Consider the following 22,503-nt stretch of genomic DNA (forward strand, 5'->3'; position numbering starts at 1 on the left):
CTTCCTGGTCGGCTTGATTAGCTCATGTATCGTTGTATGAATGCGATGTCGGGTTGTAACGTGATGGGGCTTTTCCCCACACGTCAGCTCAACGTGATTATTCAAAGAAGAGGCGTGTCAGAAGATGTCCGTCTACAACACGAAGATTTTACTCAACGACTACCAACAATTTTCAAAATACAAAAATTAAAACCAGTTGTATTGGAAAAGTTTTTATTGCATTTTCTACTAAAATCAGTCAACTCAATTCCTGCCTGGTTAGTAAAATGCCGTGTCGGGATAGCACATGGCTGGGCATGTTTTTTAAATATTTACTCGTGTGGTCGCAATAAGGACAACGATAGACTGGAGTTTGACCACAAGTGAATCGCTTGTGATTGGCCAGCGACGATTGATGCTTGAACACAGCGGCACATTTGGGACATCGAAATATCGCTGCAAAACAAAACGTTGTCGATCATCATCAGGCAATCGCTCGGATTGGTTCAACATTAAGGCTATAACAACATAAGGCCGTGTCGCTTTTTCAGATGGTTTTGCATTTCGTTCCTGCGGTAGTTCTTGTAGGCGCAAAAGCAGCATCCGTACTTCGGCTCTTTGCCACATTCAACGCTCAGATGCCTTTGCAGGTTTCGTTTGGCATTATAGGTCTTCGTACAGTTGGAGCAGGTAAAGGGGCCAGTTCCAACCGAACCTGATTTATTTTCCTGCTTGGCCTCTCCACTCATCTCAGCCATGATGAAAACCTGAAACCCCGCTGTCAAAACAATCTAAAAATTACTGCGAGTCAAATTACTTGATTCTCCTCAGGTGGCGTGTCTTCAACCATCAGCTGTAGCTGAGACTCTGGCATTTCTATCAGCTCTTTGTCGCTTTCCATGGACAATTGGAGGCTTTTCTGATTCAGAAACGTGTCATTCTGTTCCTCTGGATAAATCAGTTGAATTGTCCAAGAGTTCTGAGCGTCATTTTCCAGGTCGGGCATCAAAATGCTAAGGGGATCTACAAAGCAACACCATTAAAAATTTTCAATTAAATGAGCACACTTTTCATTTCTGTCCCCTCAAAGGCTTTGTGGATGGTGTTTAAAATTCAAAAATTAACCGTTTCCTAGGATCGGGCCAAAGAAAACCCCTGAAAAGTAGCTTTTAAACAGTTTATTAATATTAACATACACAAAGCACACTTATAATTAAGACGACAAATCCATATGAGGTTAATATACTTCAAGAGCTATTTCTGTATGTACAGTTCCAGTTGATTTAATTCAACATCCGAGTTACAGATGATTTTAGTGCAAAACCAACTGTTGCTGTGGAGGAATAAAGCAAGTTTGATGAAAAAAACTTGTGCCTGCTATTTTTCTTAAATACCTACTATGAAGTATCCTAAATCTAGCAAAACGTACTGGTTTGCCAACATGTGAATTCCGGGTTAATAAATATTAAAAAAAACAGCCATAACAAATAAATTAAATAAATAAATAAATAAATAAATAAATAAAATAGTCAGTAGAGTGCTGGCGCCCGTTGAAACTCACCCTCAATCCCGCCCGGGGGGAGTGAGCAGAGAAACGGGGCAAACACTCAACTAGAATTAAACGTTACTGGCACATATGACTAGCAGATTGAATGAAAAGTCTTCAATGCGATTCAATGGTTTGTGAGATCTTGATTGAAATTAACTATCCACACATTTAGCCTAGCTACTTGAATGCTAAAAAGTATCCAAAAGGGGGGCTGAAAGCCCTCCATTTTGAACCTGAACTACTTACGGTCTAAAAAAGTATTCCGAATTAAGTACGACTATTTCAGACAACAAATCAACCCAAAAGCTTAAAAACTGCTGTTTGTCGAGTTTTCCACATAAATCTTCTCGGGCTTAATTTCATTTCTCGCCCAAGTCGAATTATACAAGTACTGATGGCCTTTCACGTGATTATTGAGCACGTAGGCCCTTCGAGCCCTATAAGGGCAGTGTGGACACTTCAGTTCCGGCTCAATGCCGCACTCTTGCCGAATGTGGCGGCTCAATGTTTTCTTGTGATGGTAAATTTTGCCGCACTTCGGACAAGCGAAAATTGCCGCTACTCGCGGCTCAGTTATCTTCATTTTCACTTTTGATCGCTCTAAAACATTATATAAACATCTGTAAATCGGCTAAACGGGACACTCCGGGCCTAGATATACCTACTTTACTGAAAATCAAAAGCTGCAAACATCAAGATGCTTAGTAAAAAATGCACACGCACACACAACACAACAGAACACAAAAAGCTCTACGAAACCTAAAAAAAAATCGGCAATTAACGAAAATAATGTACTAGCAACAGATGGTGCAAGTAAAACAGAGTCCAATGGTTTATTAATTAAAGGGTAAAAGGATATTCGCTTTTTCAGCATGAGCTGCTTCCATGCTAATGAACCTGAAACTAGACAAAATCCAGGTTGATGCTCGAAAAAACTGATATCCTTTCCAGTCGAGTTGAGCTTCAGGCTTGAGTAATGCTGCGCTAAAATCGGCAAACTGTTAATACCTATGGACTTCCAAACCAGAACCCCAAATATGCCTTAGATCAGCAAAATTCAGATAAAATCACGCTGAAAATCAACTACTCTATTTCCAGATCAGCAATGACTACTACACATTGAGCTTCATCTACTCTAAACGAATTGGGGGTACTTTGTTTTGCGCGATGGCACTAAACACCTGAAAATGTTGAGTATTTTCGGGCACGTTCTCTTGTGCACTTTCAGTGCCAGTTCCGCATTGAACGCTTTGCCGCAGACGCACTTCAAGCCTGAAATAAAAGAGTCAGTTAGCAAAAGATAAAAAACTCAGTCTGGGCGTCTAAAGGGTTGCAAAGAATACAGCTGATATATTGCCAAAAATATATTCACTCCATAATACTGTTCCTCATAATCATGTTGTATTCTACACATTGTCCCAAAATCCGTGCACTTTCCGCATATGCTTCAATATGTCAAATCGGTGCTTCATTCGTACCTCGCAAAACCTGCACTGGAATTCCGGCTGCTTACCGCACTCGTACTTTCTGTGCCTGTTCAATGTGGTCTTGGTGCGGTACGATCTTCCACAGCGACAAGGATATTTCTGCTGAACTAGAACAGAGTTTAGCCATTGGTGTTCAACAACCAAAAACATCTGGAACGATATACAGAATCAACTGACAAGAGATGGGAAAAGTATTTGTCCTCCAACCAACTATCTACCACCTTAAACTAGCAAGAAGAAGAAAGTTGCTGCTGCCTCCAGAGCAGCTCAGTTTGAGCAAGTAAAATCCCAGCTTCACACACAATGCTTGAGTCTTTATTATCGCTTGAAGCATTTCACAGTTACAAATTCCACTCGAGACACAGCACAAAGTTAAAGGTAAATCAGCCAAGGATGGTTCTCCGAATAAATTCGAAATGTTGATCAACTTTCTGATCAAACAAGTCCAATCAAATAAACTGTTTGTAGGCGCAAAACGGAAATGTTTGGATTAAAACTGTTCCTTATCTTCAATGTACTTTTTGTTGGTCTACAAACATCGGTTTACTGTATTAAACTGCTCTTTTTCTTCAAAAACAGAAGTTCCCAATCAGTTCATTTAGGGCGATGATTGTTTGAAGATAAAGTGGAGTTTTAGTGCAGGCAAATGATTTTGCAATCAACATTCGACTCCTTACCTTACCTGGCCCGCCCTTGGCAAAAAAATCGAGTTAACGCAAAATCTTAAAGCTAAAAGAGTGTCGACATCCATTCAAACGGGCTAAAGAACAAGAGGTACGTTGAAACCGCAAAAAGTGCGTTTTGATCAATGACTAGATCCAACAAACTACTGGAACGTGTGAGTTCGTTGCTAATAAATAAGCCTAAACCCTAAGAACAAGAACAAAATAAATAAATAAAATTGCACATAATTTGTACAATAAACATGGAACGTAAAAGGAGCACTAACAAAACGTAAAAAATTCAGCAACTAAGACAAAACATGGAATGTGGGAGAAAATAACGAACAATGACATGACTAGAAAGAAGTACAATCACCGTCAGCATTGGCAAAAAAGTCGCGGTCAAAGTTAAGGATTCTAGGTGGAGTATTGCGGTCTTTTTCGGACTTAACGCAAGAATCGTTTGCAACTTGCAAAACCAACTTTGGCGGTTTTTTCACCACCTTAAAGTCGAACTTATCGGGCTTTGGAGCAACAGGCTCGACTTGCCTCTGTCTCAACTTCTTTATATAAATATCGTGAATATTTCGCATGTGCTTCAAAAGGATATATCCGTGCTTGAAGGCCTTGGTGCACATCTGGCAAACAAAGGCTGGCTTTTGTCCGCAATCAAAGCGTAAATGTCGGCCCAGAGTTTTCTTCTGCTGGTAGGTTTTCTTGCATCTTTTGCATCCATAGCGCACTTTTTCGTGATTAAATACCTTAAGAGTTGCATATTCCGCAAAGTCCGATGCATAGAACACAATGGCTATAACATAAAATCGCGTACAATACAAAAAAGCAACCACAGATGCGTGGATACTTACATACATTGAAAACAATATCGAACAGCACAGCAAACGGCAAAATGCTAAAAAAAGCCAACTCCAAATGAAATCTAGATTACGAAATAAAAAAGCAAGTGGATGCAATTGAAACGCCGGTTGGAGCTTTGGAAGGTTTTTTGTCTTCACAAAAATTATTCTTAAAAAAAACAAATAAACTTCGGTTAGTTTAGATTCTATCTATCAAGACAATGTAATCTCGGTCTTCTAGTAAGTTGGTTCATCAGGCACAATTGCGCATTGGTTATAATACTTTGCTTGAGTTAAGACCACAGCATTCCATGTACTGTGACGTGTCTGTTCAAATGGTGTTTCTTCTTAAAGCCCCTGCAGCAAACGAAGCAGAAGAACTTTGGGGGAACGCCGCACTCTTCCTTGAGGTGACTGTTAAGGTTCCTCTTCAGTGTGTAGGACCTAGCGCAATTCGGACACTGATGTCTCCCGGTTGAATCTAAAAAAGAGGGTTTTAAATGCAAAAAACTAACGATGCCGGCTGTTTCCAAGTACTTTAGAGAGTTAGTAAAAGGTTGCGGCCGCAGGATTTTTGTTAATTGGCTGGCTGAAATCTGGTGCGTGGCAGGCAATTTGTGCTGCTTCTTCTGGAAAGGTGCGAAGTTGGAAATATAAGCAAACTACGTTTCCGCCGCACAATATAATGGTATAAGATACAGCAGCAAAATGGGCCTAATCCCGCATATGCTTCGAGCGAATATGCAATGTCATATCGTACTTTCGTTTGCTTTTGTGGTCGCAAATCGTGCATGCAAATTGCGGCGCCATGCCACACTCGAACTCACTATGTCGCTTAAGCACGTGTTTGTGCTTGTAAGCCTTCAGACACTGCGGACATTGATAGTTCTTAGCAGAGCTCTTTGTAGTATTTTTCCGCAGCACCTCTCGGATCACAAATTCGGCACTGATGAAGTCTTCGTCTAAAAACTGCAAAATTCAATATGCATTCAAGATCTGCAAGGGTTAAATAGTTAATGCCACTCTCCTCATCTGCAAAGGCAGATGAAAGTGGCTGATGAGAGAGTTTTTTTTATCATGAATGGTAAAGCCAATAGCAAATATTTAGTTAAATAATACTAACTTTTACACAACACAACTTACTAGCTTTTGGCTGCAGAGGCAAGGGAAATAAACTTTACGCGCGCTCTACTTGCAGGTTTTATCAGTAGGTAGGTAGTTATTTTTATAATCAAAAACTGCAAGCAAAACGCGAACCACGCGAGTAAAGTCTCATTTTCCTCATCATTGCAGCGCTCTAGGATCAGTTAATGGTTTTCGGTAAAAACCACTCGAAACTCCTAGTTACTTATTATTATTTATTAGTATAAGTATTATATTTAATATAATTATAAGTATAAAAATAAAAAGTATGGTTACGAATCTTAAAGCTAAACTACTGGTAAAAAATGGCACTTGTGTGACGTTTTTTGGCAACAAATTGTACATTTGCTTGACCTAAGTCTTAAGGCACTTTCAGTCAGTTTGTAATAGCTTTGGTTATGTAGTTGGGTTTTCCCTCAACTTCTTCACACATTTAATAACTACACACGAAAACTTAAAATTAACTAAAAAATTACCTCTAGAGGTAATTTTTATCTCTGAATTGTAGGAGAAAACTGAGAAATGATGTTCCATCATGCCACGTATACAGGTTGGCCCTTAAGTAATGGAAAAAATGGAATAGAGAATTTCTGTTCCAAAAACAATAACTTATGTGTTTTTTATCAAATAACTCACGAACAACTTGAGGAACTTTTTCTGATATTTCCAAATGACAACTGACACACAAATATATTTTGTCCGTATTCTCTAAACGAAAATATATACCCAGTTGGTAGGTATCCGTAAATCAACGGTTTTCGAGATATTCGCAATTAAAGTTTTCGATGCGATGCATTCAGGCTTATACGTAAGAATGAAAGTGATAAATTGGTGAAATATTAAGGGTTGCACAAGTTGGAGTAAAGATTTAGAAAATTTTGCAGGTTTAAACCAACTTTTTGAAGTGCGGCACAACTGCTTCTTTTCCAAGTTTCCATGGCAAAATAAGCAAAAATTAACTCATTTTTCAAACAGAATAATAATGTTCTCGCGATAAATAGATTAGATATTTTGCCCATGTCAGAAACCTTTTACGGCTCTTGATGACTCCGAAATGGACTCCTTTTAGGCTTTGTTTGAAACCAGTTACATTTTAAAAAATGGCTTTTTGACACACAAAACCAGGATTTTACTGAAAACTTTCTGGGTTAATCAAGCGAAATCATCTCGGTTGGACCTTCGAAACCGCAACTTTCCATCTTATTTAGCTGTAAAGAAAGTAATTAAATGTTAACAGTTGTACAATGCAATTATTTAATTATGAATTTTAATTAAATTTAGAAAATACTGAATTTAATTAGAAAATATTATTATCAAAAAATTAGAAACAAGTCGTCTTGGTCGTTATATTTTCGTCTTTGGCACTGAATTTAAATTAAAATTACCATTTAAATTTTTTACAATTATTAATTATAATAATTATTATTCCGTCCATAAATATCTCGAAAACCTTTGATGTCAGACACCAACTAGGTATGTATATCTATTTGGTTGAGAAAATGTTGGAGCAGATTTTCAGGTGTCATTTGGAAATCAGAAAAAAGTTAGAGCGATTTTTAAAAACTGAAACTTTTAAATTTACAATTTTTTTAATTTTCACAGCCTTACGTTATTTACTTGTTTCCACTTTCACTTTCAAAACAACCGCCCAAAACCTGGACGAACCCAATGACTCTGTAGTAAGTAGGTACATGAAATTCATGTTCATACATTCTTCCTCGGACGGAATGGAAAAAATCATCAAGTTTTCCCAATTTCCTCAACCATCCAGACTTCGGAGTTTCACATGCAGAACTCCGGAAAATATACAGGGTGTCCGTTTTTGAAGCTTAACCATGGGGATCTCGGTAACCATACTAGATGCGAGATTGGTTAAATTGGAGCAAAGTTGCGCAATATAAAGCGTAATAAAATGCTCGTTGAAATTTAAAAAAATGTCCTCCACTTTTGGAGATATCCGGAAAGATCCCCATGATTGAGCTCCAAAAACGGACACCCTGTATTTTGAAATTAATACCCATTATTATGTCTATTGACAAGCAATTATCAACTAAAGTTAGAAAAATTAAATAGTTAAAGGAGTAAATTATTCCTATTAAGAAGATCTAAAACAAATGATAATGGCAAAAAGAGATTATTGCTTTAAGAACCCGATTATGAAGGATTCCGATTCACGTCGGAATTGTGCTTGCTGATTGTGTGCCGAGAAAGATGGTATTTTCTTCGGAACATTATACCACAAGAGTCGCACTTGAACTTTGGCTGAACACCAACACATTCCTCCTTCTCGTGGCGATAGAGATGGCGTTTGTTTTTGTAAGATCTTCGGCAGGTTTTACATACAAATGGTCTGAGTTCATTATTCGGAGTAATTTCAGTGAGATATGAACACATTGGAGGTTCTGGTGGTACCATAGGTTGAACGCCGTAGGATTTACACAGATTGATGTATTGGTTCAAAACTTGTCTCTGTAATTCAGTCGCATTCTCCTGACCGATGGCTAACATTTGCGGCAGAATGGCTAAAAACGGAGCTGTTGAGCTTTGTGGATTCTTTAATCAATGCTACTGATCCAAAACTACAATGGCTAAATACTGCACAATCTACATTCCGCTGCCTCGATCGGTTAGTCTACAAACGCAGTAATCGATTAACTAGGTGCTTGCTACAATTGAAAGACAGTGAGTGATTAATTTTTATTTTATTTTTCTCGTTCAAAGGATACGAGGGCAGTAGACCACATGCCGCGGCCCGGACACCATTTTCTGATCTGAAAATCAATAATTTCAATATTAACGTCAACATTGATGGAAACAAATTCAAGAATTTGGAAACGTAAATAATCAGCTCATTCAAACTCAACTGAAAAAGGACATGGAAACCTGGCGAAACCTCGTAAAGCAATTGATCGCATGAAGCCTTCAGGTATTGTAACATCCGAAGGCCATTAGAAGAATATGGGACGGGTCGTAAACATTATTGCAAAGGCAGCAGGTAATAACTTGAAATAAAATCAAAGGGGATGTAAACTTGTATTGTCGTGTATGATAGGGATTGAAGTTTAGTTCAATCCTTGAATTAAAATATGGCCTAGCGCTTTCGACTGTTACGTCTTCATCAGGGCCACTGGAAGTACAAAAATAGAGGTAACCACCTTGGGGCGTCAAGACAATGAATGGAATACGATAAATACGATAAAAACTTACTCGTCAGGTCATAAGCAAACCCGAAGGTCGCCGCACGACGAGAAACAAAATAAGATTAAATGTTCACAATATAGTTATAAAATTGATCACAATTAAAATAATCAAAGAACTCAGAGTTGAAATTGAAGTTAATATCCTCAAATTCCAAAAATTTTAAATTATTAAAAAACGCTAAAATAAAATTAAAATCCCTGGACCGGGCGAAATGGTAGTCAAGCGACCAGTCCAACAATGAGAGAATTTCGGCTCACGGCAATTCAAAAAACGCGCAAAGTTATCTTGGATGGAAGAAAAAGAAGGTGGTTCAACTTGAAAATTTGAAAAAAATTAAAAGGAATGTGCAATACTAAAAATGCGAAAAAATAACCGGCAAGGAAGTATAATCTACAAAGAAAAATATTATAGCATTGCTTGACGTTTATCCGGGTTGCAATAATTATATATTTCAAATATGTTATGATAAATTATTTAATATAAACTACTTGTTGTAAAAACAAGTTTATCGATAAATAAACCACCAGGTCACATGGACCATTATGAAGTAGACATTTTAACGATTAAAATGACCACTTCGAAATACAAAAAAATATAGACAATTATTCGTGAAATATAAGGGCGTTTTTTGCAAAAATGTACATAACTCGAAAACCAGTCGCCTTCCGAACCAAGCCAATTTTCATGTAAATTAAATCATTTATACACGAGAAAGATTATATGCTGAAACATCGGTTTTCCTCCATTTTGACGGCGTTAAATAGAAGTGTTCGATTGTTTATTACCTACAACCTTTGCGGTCACGTTTCGCCGCAAATCCAGAAAACGCTTTATCAATCTCTAAACTGCATCCCCATTTCACCATTTGGACCACCATCACCCGCCTTATATCGCTAAAAGCAGGTCAAATGCGTTCGAAAACCGGCAACAATGTCAACAGTGCCCAATGAAACCATGCTGGCCTGCCCTAACGAAAGTAACGAAGGGAAAATCAATATTTGCGAACAATAATCGGCTTGGGGACGGAATGGCAATACCAGCACGTGATCCTTCCATTAAATATGGCAAAATCGCCGAATCTTAAATTTAAAATCCCCAATCGGGCAAACCTTCAGTGAACTGGCGGCAATGGAGAGTAATTCTAGTAGCACTTCTAGATGTACATGAGCACACACATACACACAGACACTAACACATGTGGCACGTTTCAAAACACCAAAAGAATCACATCCGTGCATAGGTATATTAAAAACACAAAAACGCACAAATCCCGAAGACCCTGCAACGTGTTCCAACCAACATTCACTGCAGCTGAAAGTCTAGCGTCGACTAAAACTTTCCCCTAGGTCGTACCCGCCGCGTACCAAATGGGGATAGAAAAGCAATGGGGGTAAGCTCCCCAGACATTGGTCCTTTTCCAACTGCAGGTAGAAGGTTATAGCAGATAATGCTTGAGAACGAAGGCTAAGGTCAAAGTAATGAACACTTCTTATTGGTATATTACGGTTCTATAGAAAAGAACAAAATCACGTTCAAAAGTTCCTCGGGCACCGTATCCAACGCTTTGCATTTTGAAAACAACGCATTGTCTCGATTTTTGTATAATCCCACATGCATACGACAAAAGTAAGGGCTAACGGCTCTTTACCTATAAATACAATCAAGAAAAAATGTCTTTCTATTAAAGAGAGATTCAAATGACCGTTAGATTTAGACATTTCTCGAGCGTTTTAGCCCATAATCATCGGCAGCAGGGTATAGCCTGGAAATAGCTCTTTATTTCGCACATGCATTTAACATCTGCGCCGTTAGAGTTGCTCAAGTTGCAGTAAAAATGTAAAATTTTGGTAAATTTTGCTGGTTTAACCAGACTTGAATTGCAAAATTTAATTCACCTAGCGACTGTTCAGTTCGCAAGAACTTGAACCAACCCAAAGTCCTTGAAGCAACACGCGATTATTTCAAAAGACAAAAACACAAAAGTATTGCAAGCAAATTCTACGAAATTCAATTAAATTTAGAATTTCCGCCTTGGATCAACTTGATAGAAAAGTCGCGTTTTATGTTAAACTCACTTATCTCAAAATATTAAAAAATCAAGCGAAAAAATCGTCTTTAGACACATAACCAGACAGAATTAGAAACTATTTCAATTAATATCCTGAAATGACATCGCAAACTAAGGGAAACTCAAAACTAATTTTTCAAACCAAAAAAAAGATTCTCTAGCAGTAAATGTATAAAATATTGCGCCCATGTATTTAACATCCGCGCCGATGCAGAATTAATTGGCAAAATAAAGGCCGAGTATCTGAAGTGCTATCTTTGAGCCAAACCCTGCTGATGAGCTCGAAACGTCCCTGGGGTGTCTGGGATAAGCACTCGGTTATTACAGAAAGATTTTTAAATTCGATGATTTTTTCAAACTTCAAGTCGCAAAAAATTAAAACTTCAAGTTTTTGATCATTTTCAAAATCACCTAGATTGAACCTCAAAAACCGCAAATTTCTATCTTATTTAGCTGTGGCGAAATTAATTAATTTCAACGCTTGCACAAGCAGACGTAAAGATTTCAAAAATTGTCAGGTTTCAACTAGCTTTTCCAATTGGGAAAGAAAACTCACTCTACTGAGCTCCGGATGTTCGGTATTCAAGAACTTTTCACATTTCACCAAAGAATTGCAAGCGAAATTTCAATAAATTTTTAAAATGCTCTCGCATATTATGAACTTGCGATAGAGAACCACCCGCCCCTTAAACTCAGCAGGTATTGCAAAAAAAAAATCACTACGGAAAATTGATTTAAAAGAACGAAAAATCAAATTGAAAAAATTACTTTGGTTCAACTAAAATCATCAAATCACCAAAATTAAACCAAAGTAAATTCGGCGTTTGCGAGTTTGAAACTGCTTCAACTCGCGTCCTTAATTGACATCGCAAAATGAAACTAAGGGAAATTGAAAACTATACATTTCAAACCTTCTAAACTGTTTTCTAGCGGGCAATAAATATTTCTACGTCTACGAATTTTACATTCGCAGCGTTTCGAAAGTGCTATCTTCAAACTAAACTCTGCTGATAACAGCTAATCGGCTCGAAACCGCTACTTGCGTTCATCGGAAACGTTTGGCCGCTTTTATAATCGGTTGGTAATTTGCCTCCTCAAAAACCCTTGCAAACAGAAAACGCGCAGCGAATAATTTTAAGGAAAAAAACTGAGGGAACCACACCAACAAAAAACAACCCCGTGGTCCGTTCGCTGTGCTAATTTGAGCTAAATACTACAAACATGCGCCTGTAACCTTTAAGGAAGCGTTTGTACATATATACAGGTGAGTAAAACGTTAAAAATACTGACTCAGCTACCGTTTATTACCAAAGAACATTCGTAAATACATTCAATACTGGTTACATAGAATTTGGGGTTGAAGTAACGGAACAGATGTGAGGAACCGGCGAGCTGCGCGTCGAAAACAGACGCCCTAAGAACCAACTCTTCTCATTGTAGCCTACGAGTAAATAGTCTGCCTGCCTGCCTTTATTTCAAAGGTTCGGTTCTGTGCTAGAAAGCAATATTTTAGCTGTCATGCTGCTGGCTATGTTCTGTTGACAACCAGTTCAAGAAATGGAGTGCCTGACTAATCCGTTCCACAACTGGAAACAATGAAGAAGGGTTTTTCGCACCTTTTTCGCTCCGAATTTCGAGTATGTTTCCATCTGCAATTCTCACTCACGGCAACTTTAACGAGACGAAACAGTAGCGTTGTGCTTTCAAATAAAGTATTTAGAACAGAAAGCACTGGAAAATTACATTTCTGACCATGTCTGACTCAGAATAGTTGTCTTATTATAATATAGCACGAGGATGTCGATTTTTTTTGCTCAAATATTATTATTTCTCAAATGCGGCGACGCAGTCAAGTCAACTGCTCATTCAACTATTCCGAGTCAATAACTAAAATACGATTCTGAATGCAGATTCCAGCTAACCGCCAGTTTGTCATAAAAATTAAACTTTGATGACGCTTTTTGGATCGAAGCGTTCTGATTAATTGAACGGACACAAGCTCAATAAAGAAAATATTGCCCGATGCTCATTTACATTCACCCTGTCTTAAGTGCGAGCGCAAATCGCACATTATATAAACAAATAAGGAATGAATTATCAAATGCGTAGCTAAACCTGTACCTGTAAAACAGCTGCAATTAGCATTAATCATTAGCCAGAATAAAAAAAATGTCAAAGGTTAAAAAGTATAATTTAATAGATCGTTTTTGGTTGAGTTTGTAATGTTTGAACAGAAAATAATCTTTTCTAGAGCGTTAAAAGAAATTTAAAACAAAGTTAATTTTTTCATCTGTTAAAGTTTGGGAAATAAATACTTCCACTAGGGCATTTTTCTGTGCAATTGTGTTCTCCTGCAGGCATGCTTTAATTGGTGGTCCTATTAGTCCTCTTCAGCAGCAAATCGTTGGAAAGAAACGGCGAATAGTATGGGATATTCCTTTTCCCAATCAGTCGGTTAGAGCGCATTATGGACCCGCTGTCTATAAAAATCAGTAATTTTTTTAAAATCTCTTTTGGAAAAGGATAATCTCAATTGCTTAATATTGTGACTGTATTCTCCTGTCGCAATGTTTTGATTTGCGTTCCTATTGGTCCTCATTCAGCAGCAAATTGTTCGGAAAAAGGATAGCGAATAGTACGGAAAATTCCTTTTTCCAATCGCTGTTGGAGCGCATTATGGATTTAAAATTTTGCATATAAAATCTGCCGCTGTCCCCGCTGTCTATAAAAAGTAGTAATTCTAAAAAATCTATAGTGGAAAAGGATAATCTCAATTGCCTAATATTGTGACTGTAGTTCTCCTGTCGCAAGGTTTTGATTTGCGGTCCTATTGGTCCTCATTCAGCAGCAAATTGCTCGGAAAAAGGATAGCGAATAGTACGGAAAATTCCGTTTCCAATCGCTGTTAGAGCGCATAATGGATTTAAAATTTTGCATATAAAACCTGCCGCTGTTCCTGCAGTCTATAAAAAGCAGCAATTTAAAAATGTTATCTTGGAGAACATACGGAAAATTTCTAACCGATCTTCTACCGTGGCAACAATTTTTTAAGTTGAGTTTCAGATATCTTGATTAGCAACAAGTGGAATGTTATCGCGCACGAAATATGCATTGGAGGACTATACAACAAAGGAAGCACTAAAAAACTAACACATGCCGAACAGAATTAAAGCAGAAAAAGGCGTTAAAATGAATGGCTAGGGCATGATTGCTCTCCACCTTTTCCATTCAGTTGTAACTGCAAAGAATCTGCGGAATCTTCGGCGGCTTACGCTCACCTCGATTAGGCAGAACTTACAAGAGAAATACTTGCAAAGCAATAGCTAATCTACTTATACAAAACGTACCTTCGACCAGAAGCTCGTCCAGAGATAAGATGCCAACCACCATTTTCTTTAATTAAAAACACAGCCCTCAAGACAATAGGTATATTAGTAGTCTTAGATAACTAAACCAAACACCCAATACGCACCAGCAATTTACACACTAAAGCTCTAAGTTACATCGATTTTTTTGAGGTTTTGTATTATAGCTACAATGAATACTCGTCTATGGCACATGACTTTTTAGTCTTTGGTTAGTAGCGAACGCGACTAGAATGGTGATTTAAACTAAAATCTTTGGTTGCAAAAGTTAAAATACACTTGACTAAATATTTGAATACAGAGCTGGAAGGCAGCTATTAAAAGTAAGCAGGACGTAAACCCGCAGCAAAATTCAGAGGCCGAAAGACGCCTAAAAAGAGCTAACGGAAGATGGGCGAGAGGTTCTATAAACAGTGATGCTGCTGCTAAATTTTGGTAAAACTGGGGGCAACGAAACCGGAAAACTGCCAGTAGGAGCATTGGTATCGCACTTGTGCTTATTTTCGAAATGCCTTTTAAGATTGCTTTGCTGATGGAATTTTCTATCGCAAAAAGAACAGTGAAACATGGCTGCTTTACCGCATTCGTACTGCATGTGTCTACGCATGTTTCCTCGATGTTTGTAGACCTTGCCGCAATTTTGACATGGGTACCCAACCTCTTGTTCAATTTTCCGTAGGTACCACGATCCATCTTCGCCTGGAAAAAGGATTCTGCTGTACTGGGTACCAGTTTAGTAAACTCTCACACATTCCTTGATTAAATTTTGTGCTCGTTTGCCATATACTGAGACCTTGCGGCTTTCTTTGTCCTGATCGCCGATAAAGCGCAACAGAGAAAACGGCAAGTCCCAAAGGATACAAAAATACGGACAGACAAAAACATAGCAAAAAACCACACTTTTGAAAAATATTTTATTGATAATTAATTTTTCAAATACAACTCAAAATACATGGTCCTTCCGGCCTGTCAGCAAGGATTCTGTAACAACGAGAACAAATATATTACACCTCTGAAAATCGAGAAAAAACGGCATTTTTTTTGCGCCTTGGCTCACAAAAGAGGCAAGCCAAGAGCGAATTAATAAGAAAATCAAGGCACCTGAAGTAGAGGCACCAAGTAAGTTCTGTATTTGCGTTTAAATAGATAATAATAAACTCACCAGCAAATTGATATCTCCAATCCCCCATTCCGAATGGCTAGTGGCATCTGCTTATGGCCCATAGCTTCAATGCATCGATGAGGTGGAAAGGCAATGAATAATGGAAAATGGATATAGGTGATAGGGCAGAGGAGAAAAAGGTCCCCAAACCCAGTGAGAAAAATTTAGAAAACCATCCAACCCAATTTTTAAGGCCAAATTGCAATTCCCCGTTTCGTGAACCCCCGGCAACTAAACTGCCGCTCAACCCCACATTCGTAACGCGAATGCCATATCAAAGTGTACGGCGTTGAATAGACGCGGCCGCAGTTTTTGCATATATTTGGCAATTTATCTGCAAAATGAAAATTCATCAAGCCATACACCCAATCGCCTGATCAATGAGCATGAATCGTTCATCATTTAAGTGCCTCTTGAACAAAGAGGTCCAAACGGCACTTGAAAAATGATGGATTTAAATGCTAGTTAAAGATCAGGCAAACACACGGCCAATGGCGCAATGCTTCGCATGCTCCAATGCCACAAATTGACTAATTCTAAGGGAAAATCCAGCGTCAGAAAGTAAGGCGTGTCTTTTCAGTTAGAATGAGCTCAAAAAAGGGAAAACGACCATGAAGACATTGACTGTTTCTTTGGCCTTCTACCACACAGACAGACATACAGAATTAACGGTAAAATACCACTTAGATGCAAAATCTGCTTTTGTGCCAACTGAAAAATATACCTCACTGCATTTAAAAATACAGCTACCAAATAAATACCGTCCTTTCAACTGCAGAATACATACCTCTCCTCCAATCCAGTCCTTCGAAGCCCCCTTTCCGGAGACCCAGGCCCCAAAAGAAAATACAATTTGACAATGGAAAAAGTAATCCAAAACCAAAGAATATTTCCAATACTAAAGTGGATTAATTTTATCGGCCCCATCAAACAGAAAAGGCCGACAAAACAATCAAAACACACACCTGGAGGGCAAACCAAAAAACTTTGAATTGCCGCCCCAGGTAAGACTGATGCAGTACAAAAATTTGCAATGCAACAGTCTCCTGTACTGCCCTGTCCCATGAAATCATGGGGCAAGAGATTGGTGTTGGGTGAATCCGAACAACAATTCCCACCGAATGAAAGTACATTCCAGCAGAATTGTCGTTCGGATTGGTGTGTGGCTTTTGCGATCGGGACCAGGAAATTGCCGGTCGCAATCGCAAAAGTGAGAAAATCGAAGCAAGACTAAATTTAGCCATGCCTCAAAACAATGTACATCAAAAAAGGATAACGGGAAATAATGTACAGTAAAAAGCATGCAACATGAGATACTTTGTTAGACCAAAAGTAAAATGAGATAGAAGGCCAACAGAATACTGGAACGCTAAGCAAACGATAGACTATACAAATATTTTTTTAAGTTCATTGCCAACCACCACTTTTACGTTTCAACATTGACTATTGATTGCTTAGCTTCCAAAATACAAATCAAACCCAACAAATAACGATTGCAATCGTAAGGCAAAACATTTCAGGATCGAGGATGTAAATTAAATTGAAAAAGCCAACAAAATCAACAAAGATTGAAAATAAATCCATTTTCGCCGAGACTACGGCAGTCTCCAATTGTTTTCCACAAGAAACCAAAGCAGTTGCACGTAATGTGAGTGAACAAACTGGCCCGCACCGTCTTAGAAGTAGTAAGACTGTTTGGGCTGTAGTCAAAATGTTGACAATGATTCGACAACTCTGTGGTTTCTTCACCTTTCTCCCCGTTCTTACCTTACAAAACATTAAAAGACTGCAAAACAACCAGAACAACGTTTGTTACCTAGATTTGCGAATGGAATTAGCAGTGATCGATACAATGTTAACAGTATAACAAAGTTGTCTGAGAAGTTACTCAAGCGCAATTCTTGATGTTAGCTGAATAACATCAATTAGATGAATATCTATAAGATTCAAACGCAATCACGTTAGCAGAATAACGGATATTTAAAACGATCCGACTAGTGTGGACGTTAAACGGAATAACGCCGAATTCTGAGCGTAACTGATACCTGAATAACATCAGTTGTTATATTTTGTTAAAGTTAGCTGAATAACTTTTGAGTTGATATAAAAAAGCGTTCTAAAAGTTTCTAGAAGAATGTTACTTAATCTAACATACAACTGATTGCAAAGCCATTCATGTTGAGACAGGAACAAAACGTTGTTAAACAACTCTTCCGCCGCCAAAATCACGTTCTCGGATCAATTAGGGAGAAGGGTTAAAATAGTTTGTAAAAAATGTAATATAGCAAGCTACAAAAGCTGAAAAGTTAACTACAAAGCTACACAAGCAAATTAAGTTAACTAAAGGCACCCAACACTAAAAGTGGTATCAACTAAAAATCAGAGACTGGATAGCTCAGGTTCGATTTTGCCTTACGAAATACAAACGTTTAGCTCTGGTACTTATCTCCGATTAGCCGATTAGTTAGAAGTTAGCTTACTCAGCATGGGAGACAATTCAGGACACATCATGATTTGCTTAATATAACAAAGTAAAGGACTTGGTCGTATTGATCATGGATGCTCGAAAGTCTCCAATGAAATGAGCAGGCAATAAAGAATAAATAAGGGTTCTTTGGTTGGAAAATTGAGCAATTTGAAATCGGAAACAGACCTCCCAGAAAATAGCGCCAGAGCTATAAAAAAATAAAACAAAAATCTTACCTTGTGAGTCTCTATGTGCGCCAACGGCTTCTTGTGCCGCCAGGAAAACTTCGTCCTGCGACTGGTTACCACCCATCTGCCAATGTCCAAATCCTGAAAAAAATACACAGGTTTGGTTACATCAAATTCAAAGCCGAAAATTGTTTTTTTTATCTATAATTTATAATTTAGAAGTACATTAGGTATTCCTAATACGAATATGCAGTTTCTTAAGATAAAACTGTAAAGTAGTTCGTTTAATGCCGCTGTCAATTGAGGCGGTTGACACAGTTTTGCCGCAATTAAGCACGGAGTCCAGAGCCAAATAAAGAGCGTCATCGGAGTACTTTCGAGTGCGTAAGATGGTCTTTCGAATTTCAGCCAACAATTTAGCTACATCTACATTCTCGCTTTTGATGTTATTGCCAACCAAATCTGCGAACAAAACCACAGTGGTTCAGTTCGTATTGAATCGGCTAAACAATACGGTACAATCCATTTTAACTCAGTAGCAGAAGCAGTAACCCGGTTGTGCAAGAATTGTTAGGAAAAACCCGAAAGACCTTCCTGTACTACGCCTATTTGCAGTGATCCTTACCTTGTTGCGATGATCCCTCGCCTCCATGGCTCGGCCCTGCACCATCATCCATTTGTTCCATATTGCTCAAGTCGTCATCATCTAATGTAAGGTCCTCGATGCTGTCCTCGTTCATTTCCTCAACGTACTCTGACTTTGGCTCCAACATTAATTCAGAATGAGTTTCTAATTTTTCTTTCATCATAGGAACTTGTGCGGGTTGAGAGCCAGTGTCGTCTTTGTGTCTGGAAAAAAGAATTAAAATTAATATTTTCCTTGTGCAATAAACCTAAATTTCGATTGTTTATTGAAATTGTTACGCACGGTCCTGTTCAGGTGGTGGTGGAAAATGTTAATAAATTAATGTCCAATACACGTAAAATAAAGCCAACATCTTTTTATGGTCAATCGATGAAAAATAAAAAATGTCAACACAGCGACACTTGGAAATTTAAGTCTAAAGCTGCAGATAGTTTATGTAATGTAACGTTGTTGCAAGTTTATTGGCAATAACAATTATCTGATTCTAAATTGAGATTTGCAGAAAAGGTAGAACTGATTGTTTTTGACAAATTCTGTGGACATAAACTAGAAATAAGTTCGCAATTTCTGGGTAAAACTGAGCTCTAGAGTGAAAAAACCTTTAAAAGCTTCTCAAAATGAGCTATTAAGAATAACTAAAATGAAGAAATATTTGCTGTTGGTAAATGATGTGAATTTTGAACAATTGGTAATTATTAGGATCATTTGCATATTAGTGGTCTGGAAATTGTAGAGTGAAGTGTATGTGTATTAAAATTCGATGTAAAAAAGTTGACGAAAATGTAATGAATATGTGATGCATACCTAGATATCATTTCTTGCTTCGTTTCAATTGTATCAGGCACGTCAGAGTTCATCTTAATATTAGCAGGTAGTTGAGTAGGCGCTGAAGGAATGTTTGAGGGCAGGCTGTGGGCGTCGGAGGAGTTGGAGGCATCGTGGTGATTGTCCATCTCCTCACTCTTGCGACGCATTCTTTTTCTCTTCCGAGGACTTGGAGACATTGAGCCTTCTCTGTAAGCAAAAAGAAGCGTAAATTCAAACTGTACCGTTAGTGTTAAGCAAATTTTAAATCAATTTAAAGAAAAGTATGCCAACCTGTTATCATCCCGTTGATTCCGCTGTTCTATTGTCAGTCCTTGCACTTTAGGGATTTGAGCCTGCATTTGAGGGCTTTTCGGAGGCGCGGTTGCTGGAGCTGTCCTTTTATTAACTGGCTCGTCTCTCTTATTGTCGCTCAACCCTTTGATTTGTAAGGATTCTGCTGCTTTCAATAGTGCTCCCAACTGATCTTGGGATATGTTCACCTCACCCCGGTACATGTAATCCATCATAGCTTTCAGTTCTTGGAATTTAACATCTTTCAGGATGAGTATGGGATGTTTATCGTAATGCCGGGACAATAAAGTCTCGAAATAAGGACTACATGCTGACAAGACAACTTTGTGTGCCTTTAATAATTTGCCTTCAGCCGCCAATGTACAATCAACCAATTTTTCATGTTCCAGTAGGGAGTCGAAAACCGATACTAATGTAGATTGATGATTGTTCCAACGTAGGCAGAACTGTTGATCGTCGTCCATTATTCTAATAACTGTAACAATAAGAAAATATTATTGATAACAAATTAAATCGCTCAATATTTAAAGCGCAGTAGTTCAAAAATTCAAAATGGAGACCCGAAGTATGGCGATTCGTCAATCATCGGAAAAAAGAGAACGATAGCTGCTATCTGCTATCTCTCCTTTTCTAGCTCATGGCATCCGATGCTTCCAGGTGGCGCATGAGTCGACGGAACTGGCTAAACAGGAACTACGTCAGCAACACCACCGCAAGGAAAAGCTCAAACGTTGGCAAAATGGCCGAACAGCCTTGTGGAAAACTTGATGTGAATTGCATCTTTAAATTGAACAAACCGTCGGAAAACCCCAGATAGTCTCGCTGCTCAACATGGCGAAGAGATGCGCTACTGTTTATTTATTTATATCTAGGAAATGATGTGCATGTGCTCAATGCTGCTCATTTTTTCACGAAGGCCCCTCCCAGATTTCCCAAAAATGAGAAAAGCCCAAAAAATTGGAGTAGTAAACGTCCAAGCTAGCAGAATGTATAACTAAATAGTTACCTTATTTGGCACCTAACACTAAATATCACAATAAATTCACTTAGGTATCAACTCAAAAGGAGAAGACTAAATTCTAGTGTTGAGACTTCATGAGGCGGTTTCGGACTAAACGCGACCGGGCTGGTCGTATAGCTCTAGCGCCGAGCGGAGCCGCCGGATGCACTGCACGATCCGTTCGTGACGTCACGCCAATGCGTATTGGTTTGCTGCGCTAGGACGCTGAGCCGCCGACCAATAGAAATAGAGCCTCCACCGCTTAGCAGACGATCGGCCAAGCTACAGAAAACAGGCGCGTGATAGAAACAGCCGGCTGCTCCGCCGGGCGCAAGAAATAGATGAAGAGAGAGGAACGGTGAAAATGGGAAAGAGAGAACGTAGAGATGAGAGAAAAGACACGAATTTGATCCACAACAAAATAGTGAGCTTTCATGTTCCAGCCATAAAGTCGGTTTTCCCATGAAAAGCGATTTTTTCTGGGTGCGCTTTTGAGTACCCCTCAATTTCGCTGCCGGGCACGGCCCAGGTAGCATTCCAGTCGCTTGCTTCTCTTCATCATCGATCGCTACGGGAAGTTTTCCATCATATTGGGGAAAATTTTCCGTACATTTCGCCTTAATTTCATCGTCACTGTTTGTTTACACCGGCTCCGTTAACTACCAAAGCGACTACAAATCACCCAAGTCGGCGCGGTTTATTTGAAATCGCGCTTTTGCCGCCACAATTTTATGCGTCATACGCCTATCTCTCCTTTTGTCTAACTAGGACGCTTCACATACGTCTGGAAATTAAAATGATTTTCGTTAACCTTTCGGCTTTTTCAGGCTCTCAAATGTTTCGAACAACGTAAAAGCTGTCAAATCCCGAATTCCTAGCTTGAAAATGGCGAAATTTAGAGCCTGAGACTAGTAGGTAGTCTGAACGCTAAACTCAACCGGAAAATTTCCGAATAATCCGTTTGTTCATTTTCTATTACCACTATTTTTTAAATAAGTTCTATATTGTTGAGGCGGATTTATTTTTTTACGAACTTCTTGTTGGGTATTTTATAATTACAGTAAAGTCCGCTTATAATGAACCCGGTTATAGTGAACTTTCGGTTAAAACGTACTTTTTTCCTTTAATTGAAACGTCGTCCATAAAGGCCAACGTATTTTTTACTGGTTATAACGAACTTCCGGATATAGCGATCATTTTTTAGGATAGTTGTATATTCACTTTCCGTTTATAACGAACTTCCACGCTCAGCAGGACCAATCCTGCGGAGTTGTTTATATTAGTGCGAGCGAGAGACAAGCAGTGACTTGTTGTTTTTTGCCGCGTTATGTATGTAAATCGTTTTAGAATGGAAAAACAAAAACGCAAAGCTTTTTCACCAAATGAAAAGTACGAGAGTATTAACAAAATAAAAAGTTGAGTAAAGCAGAGTGACATTTGTAAGGAATTAGAAAATTCCAAATTCACTTGGAAAGTCTACTGTTGCAACACTATGCAAAAACAGAGAAAACATTTGATCAGCGTATGACAAAACAAATGTTAGATGTAGGAAGTTAAAATTATCTGCACATGAAAAGGTTGACAAGGGACTTATTAAGTGGTTTACTCAAAAA

The 22,503-nt window shown here is 38.4% G+C and overlaps 1 protein-coding gene and 1 long non-coding RNA gene across 9 annotated transcripts in view; both read right to left on the reverse strand.

The window, feature by feature from the left end:
• The window catches only part of LOC109541705 (longitudinals lacking protein, isoforms J/P/Q/S/Z), a 167,603-nt gene extending 146,531 nt beyond the window's left edge, over positions 1-21,072 (reverse strand). For 6 of the 8 annotated variants that reach the window (XM_019910632.2, XM_019910630.2, XM_019910631.2 and 3 more), the window contains exons 1-5: positions 20,897-21,071; positions 19,870-20,365; positions 19,576-19,785; positions 18,751-18,974; positions 18,174-18,266 (exon numbers count right to left, since the gene is read on the reverse strand). In XM_019910632.2, coding sequence (XP_019766191.1) covers positions 18,174-18,266; positions 18,751-18,974; positions 19,576-19,785; positions 19,870-20,354 — 1,012 coding nt within the window. In that variant the 5' untranslated portion in view covers positions 20,355-20,365; positions 20,897-21,071. Of the gene's footprint in view, positions 1-18,173; positions 18,267-18,750; positions 18,975-19,575; positions 19,786-19,869; positions 20,366-20,896 lie in introns of all 8 variants that reach the window. The other 2 variants (XM_019910628.2, XM_019910627.2) reach the window with 1 other exon arrangement.
• Positions 15,208-18,167, reverse strand: LOC125505612. Its single transcript, XR_007282274.1, has 2 exons — positions 15,471-18,167; positions 15,208-15,289 (listed from the first exon to the last, which is right to left on the reverse strand). It is a non-coding gene; the product is annotated as an uncharacterized LOC125505612 (long non-coding RNA).
• Positions 21,073-22,503: the final 1,431 nt, after the last annotated feature.

This window comes from Dendroctonus ponderosae, unplaced genomic scaffold, assembly GCF_020466585.1.
Source record: "Dendroctonus ponderosae isolate FM_Combo_2020 unplaced genomic scaffold, Dpon_F_20191213v2 Dpon_F_20191213_9, whole genome shotgun sequence".
NCBI classification, from domain to species: Eukaryota; Metazoa; Arthropoda; class Insecta; order Coleoptera; family Curculionidae; genus Dendroctonus; species Dendroctonus ponderosae.